General features: G+C 28.6%; 1 protein-coding gene across 1 annotated transcript in view; it reads left to right on the top strand.

Annotated features, from left to right (window-relative positions):
- Window positions 1-452: 452 nt before the first annotated feature.
- Window positions 453-16,382, top strand: part of LOC108565943 (tachykinin-like peptides receptor 86C) — a gene marked incomplete at its 3' end in the record, with an annotated part of 31,564 nt that continues 15,634 nt past the window's right edge. The window contains exons 1-4 of the mRNA XM_017925627.1: window positions 453-528; window positions 12,014-12,316; window positions 12,792-12,969; window positions 14,611-14,722. Coding sequence (XP_017781116.1) covers window positions 12,284-12,316; window positions 12,792-12,969; window positions 14,611-14,722 — 323 coding nt within the window. The remainder of the gene's footprint in view (window positions 529-12,013; window positions 12,317-12,791; window positions 12,970-14,610; window positions 14,723-16,382) is intronic.

A 16,382-nucleotide genomic window follows, 5' to 3' on the forward strand; every position in this document is an offset into this window, starting at 1 on the left:
GTATGATTCAAACAACAGTACACATAACAAGAATTAGATAACCGGGAATTCCCGCTCGGGAATTTAAAAAAAAATCTCGGGAAAAAACTATTGTTTGCCAATCTCAATTTGGCAAATATGGAATCTGGTTCTAAATTTAACATATATCTTTAATCCGACAGTGCTCTCTCTATATATATATAGATTAATACAAAAAGTTCCAAATTGGAATAATAATTGAGTTGTGGATAGTATTTTTTTAATGTTGAATGAAAGCGGAAACGGATCGTCGAGTTGGAAACATCGAACATGATTGATCGAGGCTCAGCGTGTCAGGAACACTTCGATCTTCCAATCATTGCGATAATTAATACCAGTTAGGGCATCCTGAAAAGGGAATGCAAACCGGCATGCGCCGCCACGCGCGATTTCCTTCCCGGCTACCGAAATATTTCAGCATTCAGTTTGTGCGCGTCGGTCGCATCCAAAACACTGAAAAAGAAAAATCTGAAAGAAGATACGTACAAACAGCAGCAGCGATCTATAAAAGTAATATTTCAGTAATACTTAGTAAAAAAAATTTAAAAAAATACAGTGATTGCATATTCTTTTTGGCCTTGAAAATGCAATTAATTGCGTTTTAATTAAAACCTCGTAAATAGATTCGTAGTGGTGGATTTAATTGAAATTATTAATTAATGTATGTGCTCATTGGGTCAATATTGTTCTGGTTAATAATATCCGTGATCTGATATTCCTGTCACATCAAGTGCATATGTTTGTCTCAGTGATGTATTCGTACGATTTAGGATGTAGTTTGCATTCAGGATTTCTGCTTAATTGATTCAAAGTCTCGGTGAGATTGTCGTTTCCTTTTGTGAATAATAATGCTACAAGCTGTGATGGCACTTACTAATTTTGGTTCGTGGATTATACGGTCAAAGGTCAAAAGATTTAGACGGAAATAAATTGAAAAATAATTGGTGTAATTGTAAACTACTTTAAAGTCTGCAGCATTTTTCAGTGACAACAATACAAAAATAACTTATTGCACTTAAATTTAAAAGAAACATAAATATTTTCATAACTTTTAGATTTATAACTTATATAATGTAAATATTTGGATCATAAACTGTGAATGAAAGTTGACTGTAGAAAATTTGATAAAATCATCAAGTTGAAATTTAATTGGTCATAAATTATTGGACTATTTATTATATAAATATAAACATATTAAATCATTGAAAAAAGCAGTATTCAGCTTAGATTTGCTACTTTTTAATTCAATAAAATTTTAACTAAATTTATTAATAGACCATACAAAAAAAAATAGCTTAGAAATTAATTTACTGAGTTTTTTTTTAAATGGAATAGATATTAAATAAGACACTACAAAAATATCGGAAATAAATTGAAAAATAATTGATAAAAAATAAATATTTTCATAACTTTTAGAAATATAATTTAATCTTCATTAGATATGAATATAGGATCTGACAATGTATATATAATATCTGATTTATAATGTATATCTGATAATGTATTTGGATCATATCTGTGAATGAAAGTTGCCTCTTTGAAGTAAATTTGATAAAATCATCATGTTTAAATCGAATTGGTAATAAATACTTGGACTATTTAATATATAAAAAAAATAATATTTTTATTTTATTGCTGAAATCAAATTTGTTCAAAGTACACATATTTTCGGCATTGATTTACTTATTTTCATTTCTATAATATTTTAACTAAATTTATTTAAATCAAATAGATAGTTAATAAATATAGAATAAAACACAAAAAAAAATCTCTTCTATAAAGAAAGACATAATTCTCTACATAAATAACCTTTTGTTTTCTTCCCTTTTTTATGTACAAAATATTCATTTTTTGTTCGTCGATTTGTCTACTTTTTAACATACCGGGATATTAAGGGTAAAAATTGAAATTAAAGCTAAATCTGAACTTTTCTTTTATTGTTTGTATATTATTACAAGGTATTATAGTTTTCTATATATACATTTTGTTATTGTTTGGATCACATATGTTCAGCTTCGATTTGAAAATTTATAAATCAAAATCGGTTCACTGGTTTCTCATATTATATATAAATCTTGCCGCAACTTGAAGAAACTTGAACTAGTAAGAAACCCACAAAATAAATGTAGTGTCGTGTCCCGGGATGGAATATTTCTGGACACTGTGAAATAGTTATCGTAGTATTGTCGATGTGGAGTCCTAGTGGATTTTATGGAAGAGTCTTGACTAAACAGTGTACTGAACACGCATAGGTTGCTGTTCAAGAGAAATATTGACTAGAAATATTACTAGGACTAACTCGGACTAGGACTCTTATTAACTAACATGAGTCTCGGACTAACTAGGACTAATTTTAAATTACGTCTTATATGAAAGAGGACGTACCGAATACAAAATAATATTCTAAGGGTAGGGGCTAATTTGTCATGTAGGGGTGAACGTCAAAGGCGCCGGCGGATGTACATCAAAGTCGCCGCTGTCGGTATGGTCCAAAGGGTGAGAAATCTTACAATTGAGGTTAATTGTGGGTGGCATAGTCTTTATAGTTAACTGACCAACTTGTAACAAACCTCCCTTTTAAGAAAATTGCATAAATGGGTTGTAAAAACTAGTTAAGTATGAGAAACCCAAGAGTTTCTCCAAAAGGGTTTTATTGCCCTATGCAGATATTGCAAGTGCCGATAGTCTTGTTTGATGTTCGTGGAAACTTTCCATAAGACTTATTGATACACAGTAGTGATTAGACATATTAGATATAAAATATTGTACTCAATATAATTCTCATTTATTGATTTTAAAAATAAGATTTTAAAAACATAAATGTGATAGATTTTTTAGTATTCTCGTTGTAAATATTCCGTTCATAATCATTCCTGTCATATTCATCAGTTTTGTCCCGTTTAATAAAAAGTGAATCCCGGAAGTCGGGATTATAAAAAGCAACTAATTTATTGCAGTTTGGTTCCCGGGAAATTCCGAAATCTTCTAGGTTATATAATAAAACTATAGGAAAAAAATCATGAAGTTTGTATGTAATAAAAAATAAACATACAATGTTTAATTAATATATTTAATTATCTGTGTTAGTGGTTATTCATTTTTAGAATAAAAGAATTGCAACGAAATGTACAATTTGTGTTATTCATATATAATCATCTATAAACAAGAAAAAATGTAGCTGCATTTAGTATAACAGATAATTCCTCGAGATTTATGATCCCGCGAAATTGCGTGAATATACTTTATAGGTTTTATAATGGATCTGTAAGAGTAAAGTTTGATTGTAATATAATAACATTAAATAGTTAATAGTTAATTTTTAAAATCAAGATTTTGCAGTGAAATATAGAAAATTATTAACAATAACATTTATTGTAACAGATCAAAAAAACAAATTGATCTGTTACAAACGGCTATTGACCGTATGGCTTTCTGCCCAGAAAATTATTTTTTGATTTATTTATAATCTATAAAGATTAAAAATATAAATATACAAGAAGAAGCTAATAAACGGGATTTATGTTACCGGGAAATTCTGAGGAAATCCCATTGGGGATAATACTTTGTATTACTACATTAAGTTTTTTATCAAAATAAACATACAGTGTTTAATTAATATATTTAATTCTTTTATTTTTTTTATTTATTTTTGTCGTATAATTTTTATTCACAATCTGTTCATCAATGTGAACATTGAGTAAATTTAAGATCGCAGTTGACATTAAATGGATAATCTTTCCCGGTGGATAGTTACCATTATGATTCCACTATTTTCTTTGACTGTGAATCTGCTGCTATCCTTAACACTGTTATTGTCCATCGACTTGGCTGAAGGTCCATATGCTGAACCTCATTCATTTGACTGTCCATCGGTGATGAACGATGGCCCTATTGCATCAAGCAATGAGAGGGCTCACAAAGGGTCTTCATTTATAAATAAAGAAAATGTAATTGTACAAATTGAAGCTAATTTCGTGGGATTTTTTTTACGGACAATACCGGAAAAATCACCAAAAAAGTTATTGTACAAAATGTACATTTAAAAAAAAATCTCGTAAATTGTAGTAATTTGTTTAAACGAAAGGTTTTTATAAAATAATGTGTTATCCTCAGAATGTATAATCTACTTATAGCCTTCAAACAAGTAACTAACTGCAAGATAAAAAAAATACTATATACTGTCTATATATAATATGCAACTAAGCAGTATAGCGCAACATGTTGGAAGAATATTTCTGGGCAGAAAAATGAAATTGCATTTTAAATTCAATTAAGGTTGCCTCGGGACATCAGTAAGTTGTACAACCGGCGTGAATAAACGATGGACTGTTTGTATTGCACACTCAAACTTTGGTGCTTTAAGGAAATTGCATTGAGTGTCAGTCAGAACAAACCCCAAAACTCTATCAAACCCAAACAGAATCCTACAAATAGGAGTATTCTTAACTGAGAAAGTGCAATTATCCTTTGCAAATAATTTCAAAGGAGACATGAAAAGTCAAGATGCACTCAGACTGATTACATGTTTATTTTTTAGCATGTACATTGCAATTGATGCAATTATTTTAATAGCTAATAGTCCTTTAATACTTCCAAGTTGAAAAGAACATAAATAACATTATTTATTATTTCTACCAATCCCTTCTTCTACTAATATCAATAGTCATTTATTTATAAAGTTATAATTTATTTTAATTCAAAACATAATTATTATTTTTTCCCAATTTAGTTTTTTTTTTGGTGTTCAAAACTAGTTTTGAATTAAACGAGAATGTTCTAATTATTTGTGGATGTAAGTAACTTCAAAACACACTGTAATCAGAGGAAGAGTTTTCAGTTAGTTGAAAACCGGTTTAAAATAATTTCGTAAACAAAGTTTCAGACTAAGTTCGCTACAAATTAAGAAGTCATTAGTTTGTTGTTTTTGCAGGTTCTGGCGGGAATCCAGAGTTTGTTTTTAATTCACATGTCCAATGCAGACTACACAAGTTCTTGTATATTGTAAACTAAATGAAAATTGTTTTATCAATGAAGATATGTAAATCTTAGTAAATGAAAATTACATTTTCTTTTACTGCAGGGATAGTCATCCTATTTGTAGTAAAGAGCCATTTTTTAACATATTGCGTATCTAGGGAGCCGCTCATAGCATTACAGTCGCTATTTTTAATATTTAAATTAAGTGTTGTCATAACCTGCGAGCTCATAAAAAGAAGCTCCGGAGCCGCAAAAGTTCTATTACAACTTTTGGGTATATTTTTTAGTGACTTCTTTCCAAAAACTATCAATACATTCAATTGCTTTTTTCATGGTGTAGTTTTTTTTTTTCCAAAAAAGTCAAATAGAAGGCTTAAATTGGAATATTACTGTATGATAACAAAATACGTATTTCGTTATATTGAATCCTCGTTATCAGAGCTAACGTTAACTGATATATGTCAGTATAGTGAATAAAAAAACTGTATATTTAATACAACTTTTTTTAGTTGTTGGATGGATTTGTAGCTAAAAAAATCCTACTTTATTCATTTTCTTGTAAATCACATAAAGTTTAATTATATTTTCACATCCAATAAAAAAAGGTTAGATAGATCATCACAAACTATGTTGATGAAAATATATAGTTTGTATAATTCAATTTGATTGAAATTTGTACGAGAAACGTATTTTTTGTGTTCAAAACTAGTTTAAAACTGGATTTTAATTAAACAACGATGTTCTAATTATTTGTAGATGTAAGTAATTTCAAACCACACAGTAATTAGATGAAGAGTTTACAGTTAGTTGAAAGCCGGTTTTAAAGAATTTTGCAAACATAGTTTCAGACTAAGTTTGCTACAAATTAAGAAGTTATTAATTTGATGTTTTTGCAGTTTCCTGCGGGAGGCCAGAGTTTGTTTTTAATTCACATGTTCAACGGAGCATACACAAGTTCTTGCATATTATAAACTAAAATAAAACTGTTTTATCTTAGAAGACCTGAAAGTATTTGGAAATGAAAATTACAAGTTAGCAACTTTTATTTAATAAAAATGTATAATTAATTTTATTTGTAGCCATTTTTTAACATATTCCGTATTTTAGCAATTCGGTGGCTATTTTTACTAGCGAAATTAACTTTCTGTTAAAAGTGCGAGTCGTAATTCCTCATGAAACGAAGCTCCAAATCCGCAACTTCTTTTACAACTTGGCTATCAATTGCGTTTTTCATGATGTAGTTTTTCCAAGAATGTCAAATAGAGAGCTTGGAAATTGGAATATGAAAAAACAAATACGTATTTCGTTATATTGAATCTTCAGAGCTAACTGAAGTATACAGACTTACTGTGAATCAACAATTAAATTGTACTTATTCAATACCACCTTTTTTTTGTTATTGTTGGGTGGATTTGTTGCTAAAACATCATTTTTTATTCACGTTAAATCCTTCTATTTGCATGTTAATAATACATAAAATTTAATTATATTTTCACATCCAATAACAAATTGATTACATGAAAATATATTGTTTGTACAATTCAATTTAATTAAAATTTGTTCTGAAAACTTATCTATTCCGAATTCAACCGAATAATTTGCATGGAAACCTGGCTCAGATCGGGTACGGCTGATAAAGGATTATCCGAAATTACAGTCAAATTGAATCCTAAATCTTGGCGGTAAATTGCATCAAGAATCCAAATGATTTAATTGATAATCACAATAGATTATTGCTGATGGTCGAGACGTAATTCAATTCAGCGCGAGCAGTCGTCACTTTCGACAACCGCACCAGTTTCCCGGCGCATCCACCTCATTGTTCATTCATAGTATTCAACTTGATTTCATTACACGTTAATCTGTGCTATAATAAATACATTTAATCCTAAATCCATTATATTTCATTGAATTATAACTGTTTATCAGAATTTATCTTGGATAAACATTTACTTGGAACGTAAGCATAAACCGGAAAGAAATTAATTTCGGTTCTACTCTCTGACCATAACTTTAAAAACTGAAAAGGTAGAGCAACCCCGACCTATGTACCTTATTCATACTGACTGACGATTTGTAAAAGCACATCTCGTCATTATGCGTTGAATAATTGACAGCACAATATTCTTAGCAGAGTCTATCAGACGCCACGCGAGTATTGGTTTTATAATTTATTACTTTGCCATTTTTGAAACAGTATAAGTTTTAGTGTTATATATATATATATATACCTATGTACCTATGTACCTTATTCATACTGACTGACGATTTGTAAAAGCACATCTAGTCATTATGCGTTGAATAATTAACAGCACAATATTCTTAGCAGAGTCTATCAGACGCCACGCGAGTATTGGTTGTATAATTTATTACTTTGCCATTTTTGAAACAGTTATGAGTTAATTGATTAATTGATCAAATATTTATAATAATTTGTATTATTATGTACTTAAAAAGTTGTATAAACTTGAAAAGTTAATAATTGATAAACAAAAAATAATTAATAAAAATATATTTTTGATTAAGATTTTTGTGTTAAATTAAATAGTTTGTTACATTTCCTTAAACCATGCCTTATATTATAAAAATCAAGTGGAAAGAACGTACGTTACAATTCTTACCTTTAAAATAATATATGCGTCATCATTTCATTTCATAATAAACTATGTATTCTTTCATAGTTTCTTCACATAAAATACTAAATCATCTAATTATGGTTTCTTTGAAAAAAAAACATAATTTGTTTAAAATTTCATGATTTAAATTTTATTTTTTTTACATTTAATTTGCTTTACCATTTATTTACCGAACTGCTTGTTACAGCAACTGATTTTATTTCAATTTGACAGGTTCAATTTAGGCAATTACGTGTGGTCCAAATTTAGGCAACTTTTACAAATAATATAAAATATTTCACATTTCAATAATAACTATAATATTAAAAAAATTCTATTTAAATAATTGTACTTTACATTTGTCGAATAACGAATTGGTTCAATATAGTTAATAGTGCCAAATAGCCAAATTTGAGAATTCTCTATTAAATTAACTAGTAAAAAAAAACAAGTTTTAACCACGAATAATTGTATTTATATTTTAATTTGAATGAAATTCAAAGATTGACGAAATAAATAATTTGTTGCGCGTGTACAAATTAGTTTATGAAATGCAACATAAAATCATTAATTAGCAAAGCAAAATTAGCATTTCCAACGCTTGTTAAGAGATGAGGAAGAACTATAAAGTTACCGCTTTAATTAAACTTTGCATGCGATTAAATTCTAATTACGCGCAAATGAATAAATCGTTTTCTTTTTCGCATTTATAATTCTTTCCTATAATTTTCCTTTTCATTAAGCAAAGTTTCGAGAAAATAATATTTTACTCGAACCGCAATGTGCACTAAATTTATATGATCTAAAGTTAAACTTTTTTCTGCTTCTCTTTCTTTTTCTTCTTTTCAGTTTTCTTCTTGTCGGTCGAAGCGATGGAACATGAAAAGATATATATGAGATTCTTATATCGGCAAAAACTTGTTTCTTTCTTTATTACTCACAGCACGTGCAAACGAAATATGATAACGTTTCTCTTGCTATTCCATTTCACATCTTCACCAAACGCAAAATATTGCCAATCTTGTTACATTTCCAAAAAAAATGTTTGTATTTATTAATCTTTGCTTTTGAATTAAGTCAAAATAATATTGATTTCTGGAATTTAAACACATCTTGTTCAATGTTGAAGTTAATTGAATAAATAATTTATTGATATTTCTAAAAGAACAAATCTCAAATTTCATTAATTAAAGAAATTAATATATGGAGTTCAAATAGCACGATACGACAATTCTTATAACACGGAAATTGCACGATATCTAAATATCTAAATTAAAAATCTGGAAGCTAAGGTCTATTTTGATATGGATTTAGAGCATAGAATAACACTTGTTTAAATAGCACGGAATTCAAGGGTTGACTGGATTTATTATTCAAGAAATGTTTATTATTTTATTTATTTATAAATGTTTTATAATTTTTTTAAAGTAAATTTACATAATTCATTACATAAACATTCATGTTAAAGCACTATAAAACGGAAATGCATAATTGATGTGTAACAAGCGGAAATAATTTCATAAATATTAAATAAGTAACATTTCACGTAAATTAAAATAATAAATATACGGAAATAAATTTGTCAAATAATAATTTTACATTGCAACAAATAATATTTTATATTTACTGACAAATTGAGACAAATATATTTAAATACAATATTTTCATTTGATCTAATTATAATTATAACGATTCACCTGCAAACTTATACAAATAAAGTTAAGTTATTTTTTTTAATATAAAATATTTAAAGCAAAAATAAGTGGAGGTCAATTTATTAAATGTTACCATTTATATCAGTGGTCGGCAACATCTTTGGAGCAAAGAGCCATTTATAAGATATAAAATGTACAGGGAGCGCTAGTAATATTAGATTTTTGCTATCCAACGCTTATGTGGAATAGAAACTGGGAGCCGCATTTTCTCATCAAAGGAGTCGTATGCCACAATATGTCTTGAGTTTATACATTTATAGAATTTTATAAACAATGTTTCATCAATTAAAATTAAAAATGGTACAAAAGTTCAAATAATATGCATTAATCAAACTGACAAATTCAGACACATTTTTAAATACAAATATTGCGTTTGATCTAATTATAATTACAAGGATTCATCAATTTATGCAAATAAAGTTAATTATAATTTGATGGATTGTGTTAACTTTTCAATATTTTATTAACAACTTAAAATTTGTTAACAAATTTATAGATTTTTTTTAATATAAATTAAACTGATAAAAAATACATCTTATTATTATAAATATAAAGTTTATAAATTTTAAAATGTTATTGTCACTACCCATCAGTTCATATCGTTTTATTTATTGAAATTATTATCAATACTTTAAACACATTTAAATAAAACCCATTACTCAATAAATTATTATTCAAAACATTTACGCGTTTTATATATTTGCTATAAATCTAATGGATGAAAAATCAATAGGCAATATTCAAATCACCTTTTGTGCTGTTTATTTATATCAATTAGTCCGGTTTCAAACAGTGTGGGCTATTGACAGAACTAATAATCACTTTACTAAATTACTATATCCGATTTCATACAAAAAACTTATTCCATAAATATTTTTCATAGATCAAATGGATGTAAAATGGATATGAAAAATAAAAGTACATTAATTCAATATATTAAATTGTACAACCGTTTCAAAAATATAAATATGCTGATGTAACGTATGAAATTTATCAAGTTTTATGTAAAATTTCCAAACAGCCAATGAATAATGCATATGCAAATCAAAGCTATTTCTCTGGTGAATTTCGGAATTTGCAAAGCCCAATCATAGTTTTTCACCATTTTTGCCGGTGACCCAACATATTTGATGAAGTTGTACAGAAACCCAATTACTAGTGTATATCTCCAGATCCTCTCTTTGACACAAGGTGACTGGTGTCATTTGGAGACCAATTAAAAACTAAACGAGACCCAATCTTCTTGGTTAAGAAACGCTGCTCCAAATAATAAATCTCTTTGTACAAAACACTTAGTGTATTACAAAATATAGTATTTACGATTATTAAAGCAATCTAGTAAATTAAAGCAAAGACTGTAGTAAATTACATACTTGGAACGAAATTTAGGATAAATTTTATAAAATAAGTCATATCTATTTATGTTTGGCAATAGATTTTTTTATGCACATGCAAATTAAAGTAATCTATCTGCTGAATTTCAGTATTTTTAGAACCGATTTTCAACATTTTTTCTGTGTGACCTAACATATTTTTTTTTTAAATCGTACAGCGATCCAATTATTAAGCCAAATCCTCGTTTTGACATAAGGTGACCTGTCATTTTGCGAACTATTAAAAATTTGACGAGTCCTAATCTTGGTTTGTTGAGAAACGGTGCTCCCAACAATAAAACACTTCGTACTCGTAATACAATGCAGATATTTGTGTAATCTACTAAATTAATCAGAATTATATTGTAAATTACACGCTTATGTTTTGGTAATAGATTTTTTTTAAGTATTGCAAAATTATATAAATTATTACAGATATTTTAATTAAGCTTTAATTAAGCGTAACTTCAATGACTATGTGTTAACTTTTTTTTTCTAAAACACGTTTTGAAATAAACAGTTGTAAATTATAGAATATTTCATAATCTATCAAGCTGTGATATTGGGGAGAGTTTACGAAATTTGATCAAATTATTTGTTTTTTTTTTAGATAATATTTTAAGAAAAAGCAACCTCTTTTGAGCAATGTAGCACTAGTAAAATTAGTTTTTGCTATCCAACATAACTAATGCTTACAATGTGCGGCTCCGGAGCCTCAAATTGTTTTGAGATTATACATTTATATATTGTTTTAAATATTGTTTCATCAATTAAAATTGATAATGGTAAAAAAGTGAAAATAAGATGTATTAATCGGTAAACAATTGGTTTCCCAGAATGGACCATTAGCTTATTTTTTTTTTGCAAGTATATTTTTAGCAAATTACTTTTTGGTGTTTAAATTTTGCAGATATCCTATACAGGTCAATTTAACATATTGGTCCAACTTAGACGCCGGTCCAAATGCGGCAACTTTCTTCAATAGGTTAATCATATTAAGGCACACAAGTTTTGTGTATTATATATTAAATAATTTCTATTACTTATTAAAGAATTTAAACCAAAAGGCAGAATTTTATTCAATATTTTATTATAAGTAATAATTTCTACAATTCGATTTTGAAAGCAGCTACATATTATGTAATACTGGCAAAGTAATTTGTCAAGTACAATTACTTCAAACTTCTAAGTTTAACAAGTCATATATGCAAGTACAAGTTCACATAAAATATTACTTGTCGAGTAATTTGCAATATGCAACCAACTTTATGTAATCACAATAAGTGGTTAGATGATAAATTAATGATTGTTTCAGGTGTTCGAACAGAAGTTGTATACACTCCTATATGCAATTAATTAAAAGTGTGCATACGTGGTCGGCCTGAAAAAAAAACGAATGAAAATTATGAGGGCTAATTGCGCCGTTTACAACAACTTTAATTGCTTTCGGAGATGTAACAATGCGTGTGAATCCAGTTGCATAATTCATATGCGAGTCTTGAATTCTCTTTAGAAGCAAAGTGAATTTAATTTCATCATCGATAAGGAAATAAATGTTAGCTTAACAAACTACAGCTGTACCATCATGGAACCATGCGAAAATGTGTTTAACATGTCGGTAAGTATATAGTATGAATATAGTTTAAAATCTAATATAAAGCAAAATACATTTTTAAAATCATGTTCATCCATTAAGTCCCAAACGCAATCTGTACAGCCCCCAATTAAATTCGTCCTTTGACAATATCCAATTAAACTCAACTAACAGCGTTAATAGAAGCAAACAGGTGTAGATGAATCTTAGGTCATCATTATAACAGAATATACTTCTTCCGAGTTGCTGTATAGCAAAATTCTGCAAAGCGAAAGGGCCCACAAATGTGGGTCCGTTTTCATCCATACATACGTATATATACATCTCACAAAAAAGGACGATAATCTTAATGTGGGCCCCAAATAGGGTGTATTTGGTGAAGTTCTTGAGGGGCCCTCCTATCACGATTTCCGAATGCCTAGATATTGCTAAATACACCACTGCTTCAGTGATTATTAACCATAGAGTTGTCCCAATAATTGCTGTCCATTTGTTAAAGCTTTCGTGCATCAATTCCACGCTCGATACTTTATTGTTGTCCACTATCACCACGCATACGAGAGAATCAGACAATTTATCAATGAAATGGTGGATCCAGATGGCATGGTGTTCCATCTTTGTCTTCATGATCTTCACTGCGACGGGAGGAAACACTATTGTCATATGGATTGTTTTGGGTAAGTTACAAAACAAATATTTGTAAAGGGTGTCCCAAAATTAGATAGATTTGAATTAATCTATTTAATTCTCCGGACCCCAAATGCGGCAATTTTGGCGATTAACAAAGCCATCAAGGTGAAAATTTGCTTCATCGCTTAGGATGATTTTGCTCGAAAAATCAGCATCCATTTGTTGATGTTCAACAATCCATTCAACGCCCTATTTTTACGAACCCTAATCTCTCAGCTGCCAAATTGTTTATTTTTTGGGGTAGCCAACACTGCACAAATGGCATCAAATTCAAATCTTTCGTTAATTTTGAGACACCCTATATTATTAAAATATAAAAAAATGATTGATCTTCCTATTTTACATAATTATATAAATAAACAGCGCATGTATTCGGTATTTATACTATTATGATGGATATATTATTATGATGGATTTGTGAACTCTATTGGATAAATGAATTAATGTCTATCAAAATGAAAGTTTCGCTGTACAAAATAGCAATATGCTTTTAGCTCAATTTTCATTGAATTACTATAATTTACTTTGCTTTCGGATGATTCATTATGATTAAATAACTTTGATAATCTTCTTTAATTTGTTACTAAAGTTACCTGGATTTCATTTTAATTGGATGAAAAGAAGACGTGCAAAAAGATCTGAAAACAAAAGAAACATGAACAATACGTGTGTTTTTAATATCCACTCTTGCATAAAGTTACATTAATTATATTTCCGCTCGGACTGTTTAAAGCAAAACCATGTACATAAGTCTTTCGCATCGTTGAAATGGATTATCATATGTTTCCGGAATTTGCGTTTCTTTTGTCCCCCGATCGGTAATTACATAATCTACTTGGAAAATTGCTGCCGGCAATAATACGAATTATGGTCGTCGCTCCGTCGGAATTTAAAGAGGATTTAACTTTATACAACAAAGGACGACTTCTGTGTAATTTAAGTTCCAGCTTGATTAGGGTAGAGAAAACGTTGAAAGTTGATTTTATTTTCTGATTAAATTGCTTTCGACGGAAACATTTTTCTCAAGGTCACAATAATATTTTCAGACGATTCTTTTTTTACATGTGCCCAATTTGGACCTTTAAATATGAATAATTTGGTGAAACTTGATTAAATTGTTTAAACAGAAATTACATGTGCGCAACTTATGCTCGTTTTACATTGGTATCATTAAGATTGGTATCATTTTACATTAAATATGAATGGAATTTGCTGAAACTTGATTAAAATATTTTCTACATAAACATTTGTTTCAATGTCAAATCATTATTTTTAAATGTGTGTAATTTAGATTGGTTTTTCGTTTTCCATTAAATATAAATTAAATTGACTGAAATTTGATTAAATTATTTATTTTAAGCTTACAACATCTGCATAACGTACGTTTTGCATTTGCACCTTGATGTTAATGGAATTGGCGAAATTTGCTGAAACTTTAATTGAAATTAATTAGAATTAGGTGATTGGATCGGAATTCCGGAAAACCGGATGCGTTCAAATTGGCAAAACGTAATCAACGGAGGAATTCGCTGGATTTTGGGGATGAAAAATGGGGGGCGATGTGTAGACCATGGGAGAGGTCGATATAAAACCCTTTCGTTCAGTGATTTTTTTTTGGTCTGTTTCAGCACACAAACGGATGCGGACCGTAACGAACTACTTTCTGGTCAACCTCAGCACTGCGGATCTGATGCTTTCCACATTGAATTGCTTCTTCAATTTCATATATATGCTGCAAGGGTAAGTTTTTTTTATAACGCTCTGCTTTTATATTTACCAGAATACATTGCAAATGATTAATACTAATTTGGAATATAAGTTCTTCAAAGTAACTTCTATTTTTATGGAAATAAAAACATACAGTTTTTTATTTATTATTAAATGAATACAATTTGTGCACTAAACGCGCCTTGTGTTTAACTTGAGTTTTAGCAGTATTATGCATTATTATAACACCAGCATATTTTTTCTGATTATATATATGGTAATGGTACTGAATGGGTTTACAATTAACCATTTGCGGACGATTGGCGGATATATACGCTGCGGTAGAGACACAATTATTTAATCTCAGTTCTCAAACGTTGGCGCCTAGTCTTTTTCAAACGTTTGTTGTATAAAAGCCTTATATTTTCTATAATTTGATTATGTTAAACACACTATAATTTTGATATTCTCCCTCATAATTTTCCTTCAGTATTTTTTTCCTGTGTCCTCTTTTTGCAATCCTGATAATCCTGCAAATGCCATAACGCCATAAACTTGCAATATTTCTCCATACTTTATTAAGATTGCCGTAAAAGCAGTGTTCTACTGTATAAACCTTTCCGCAGTCGCAAACCTTTTTTCTTGTACAAAACACTAAAAGTCGTAGTATATATTATAATATAAATATAATATTCTATCTTTTTTCATGAGCACATAAATCAGGTATAAGAAATAAATGAATAGTATTATATAATTATAAAGTGTAAAAAATGCAAGTATTCTAGTCAGTTTATTTTTGAATATTGACAATATTTAGTATATATAAAGATACAAAGTGTGTATGAAAATGAATTTAATTTATTATAAAAAAAACTGTTTTCTGTTCAATCAGGAATCTTTATAGCGTTTAGTCAATATCAGAATAATTATCATTATTAACAAGACATGAACTTTTATATAAGAGTATTTATAGATTCCTAATTTCCAATTTTTTTTTAATGAATTCGTAAAAGATTTAAATCAAAGACATTTATGATAATAAATCAAATAAATTAGTTCCAAATCAGCATTAATTCATTCAACAATAAGACGTTATATAAAAATTGCACAATTTTATGTGTAACATTATTTTCTATGTTTTTCGATATGTAATGTCAGCTTTTCCTTACTCCAAAATACATTTTGTTTGGTCATATCATAATCATTGCTCTTACATTTTGGTATAGTTATTTTTGCTATACATTTATAAGTTCATTTTAGATAAAATAATTTATAAATCTTATTAATTTGGTATATTAGCATCTCGTTTGGGATTCTTGTCTTTGCCAAAGCATCTGCACTAATTGCGTCGTCTATTATTGATTATTCCATTGTTTTAAGTATTGCATGATGCAAGCTCATATATATTTTGTTTAACGTTTTGTGTTACATTTTATATAAACATATAGATTTTGATTGTTATTGTGTTTTTTTGGCCAAAATAACTGATTTAATTCATGCATTATTCCGCTTGCGTCAGTTACAGCTGTATTCACAGTCCAATTTTTTCACAAACAAATGGAATACAAACGAGCTTTGCAGCATCAATTTACATTTGATGTGTAAATTATGTATAGATTACTCAATCATAGTTTTAATCTCCCATTTACATATAAAATCAAAAAACCTGATACAGCAGTACTTCGCATAGTGC

This window comes from Nicrophorus vespilloides, unplaced genomic scaffold, assembly GCF_001412225.1.
Source record: "Nicrophorus vespilloides isolate i.1.1-1 unplaced genomic scaffold, Nicve_v1.0, whole genome shotgun sequence".
Classification (NCBI taxonomy): domain Eukaryota; kingdom Metazoa; phylum Arthropoda; class Insecta; order Coleoptera; family Silphidae; genus Nicrophorus; species Nicrophorus vespilloides.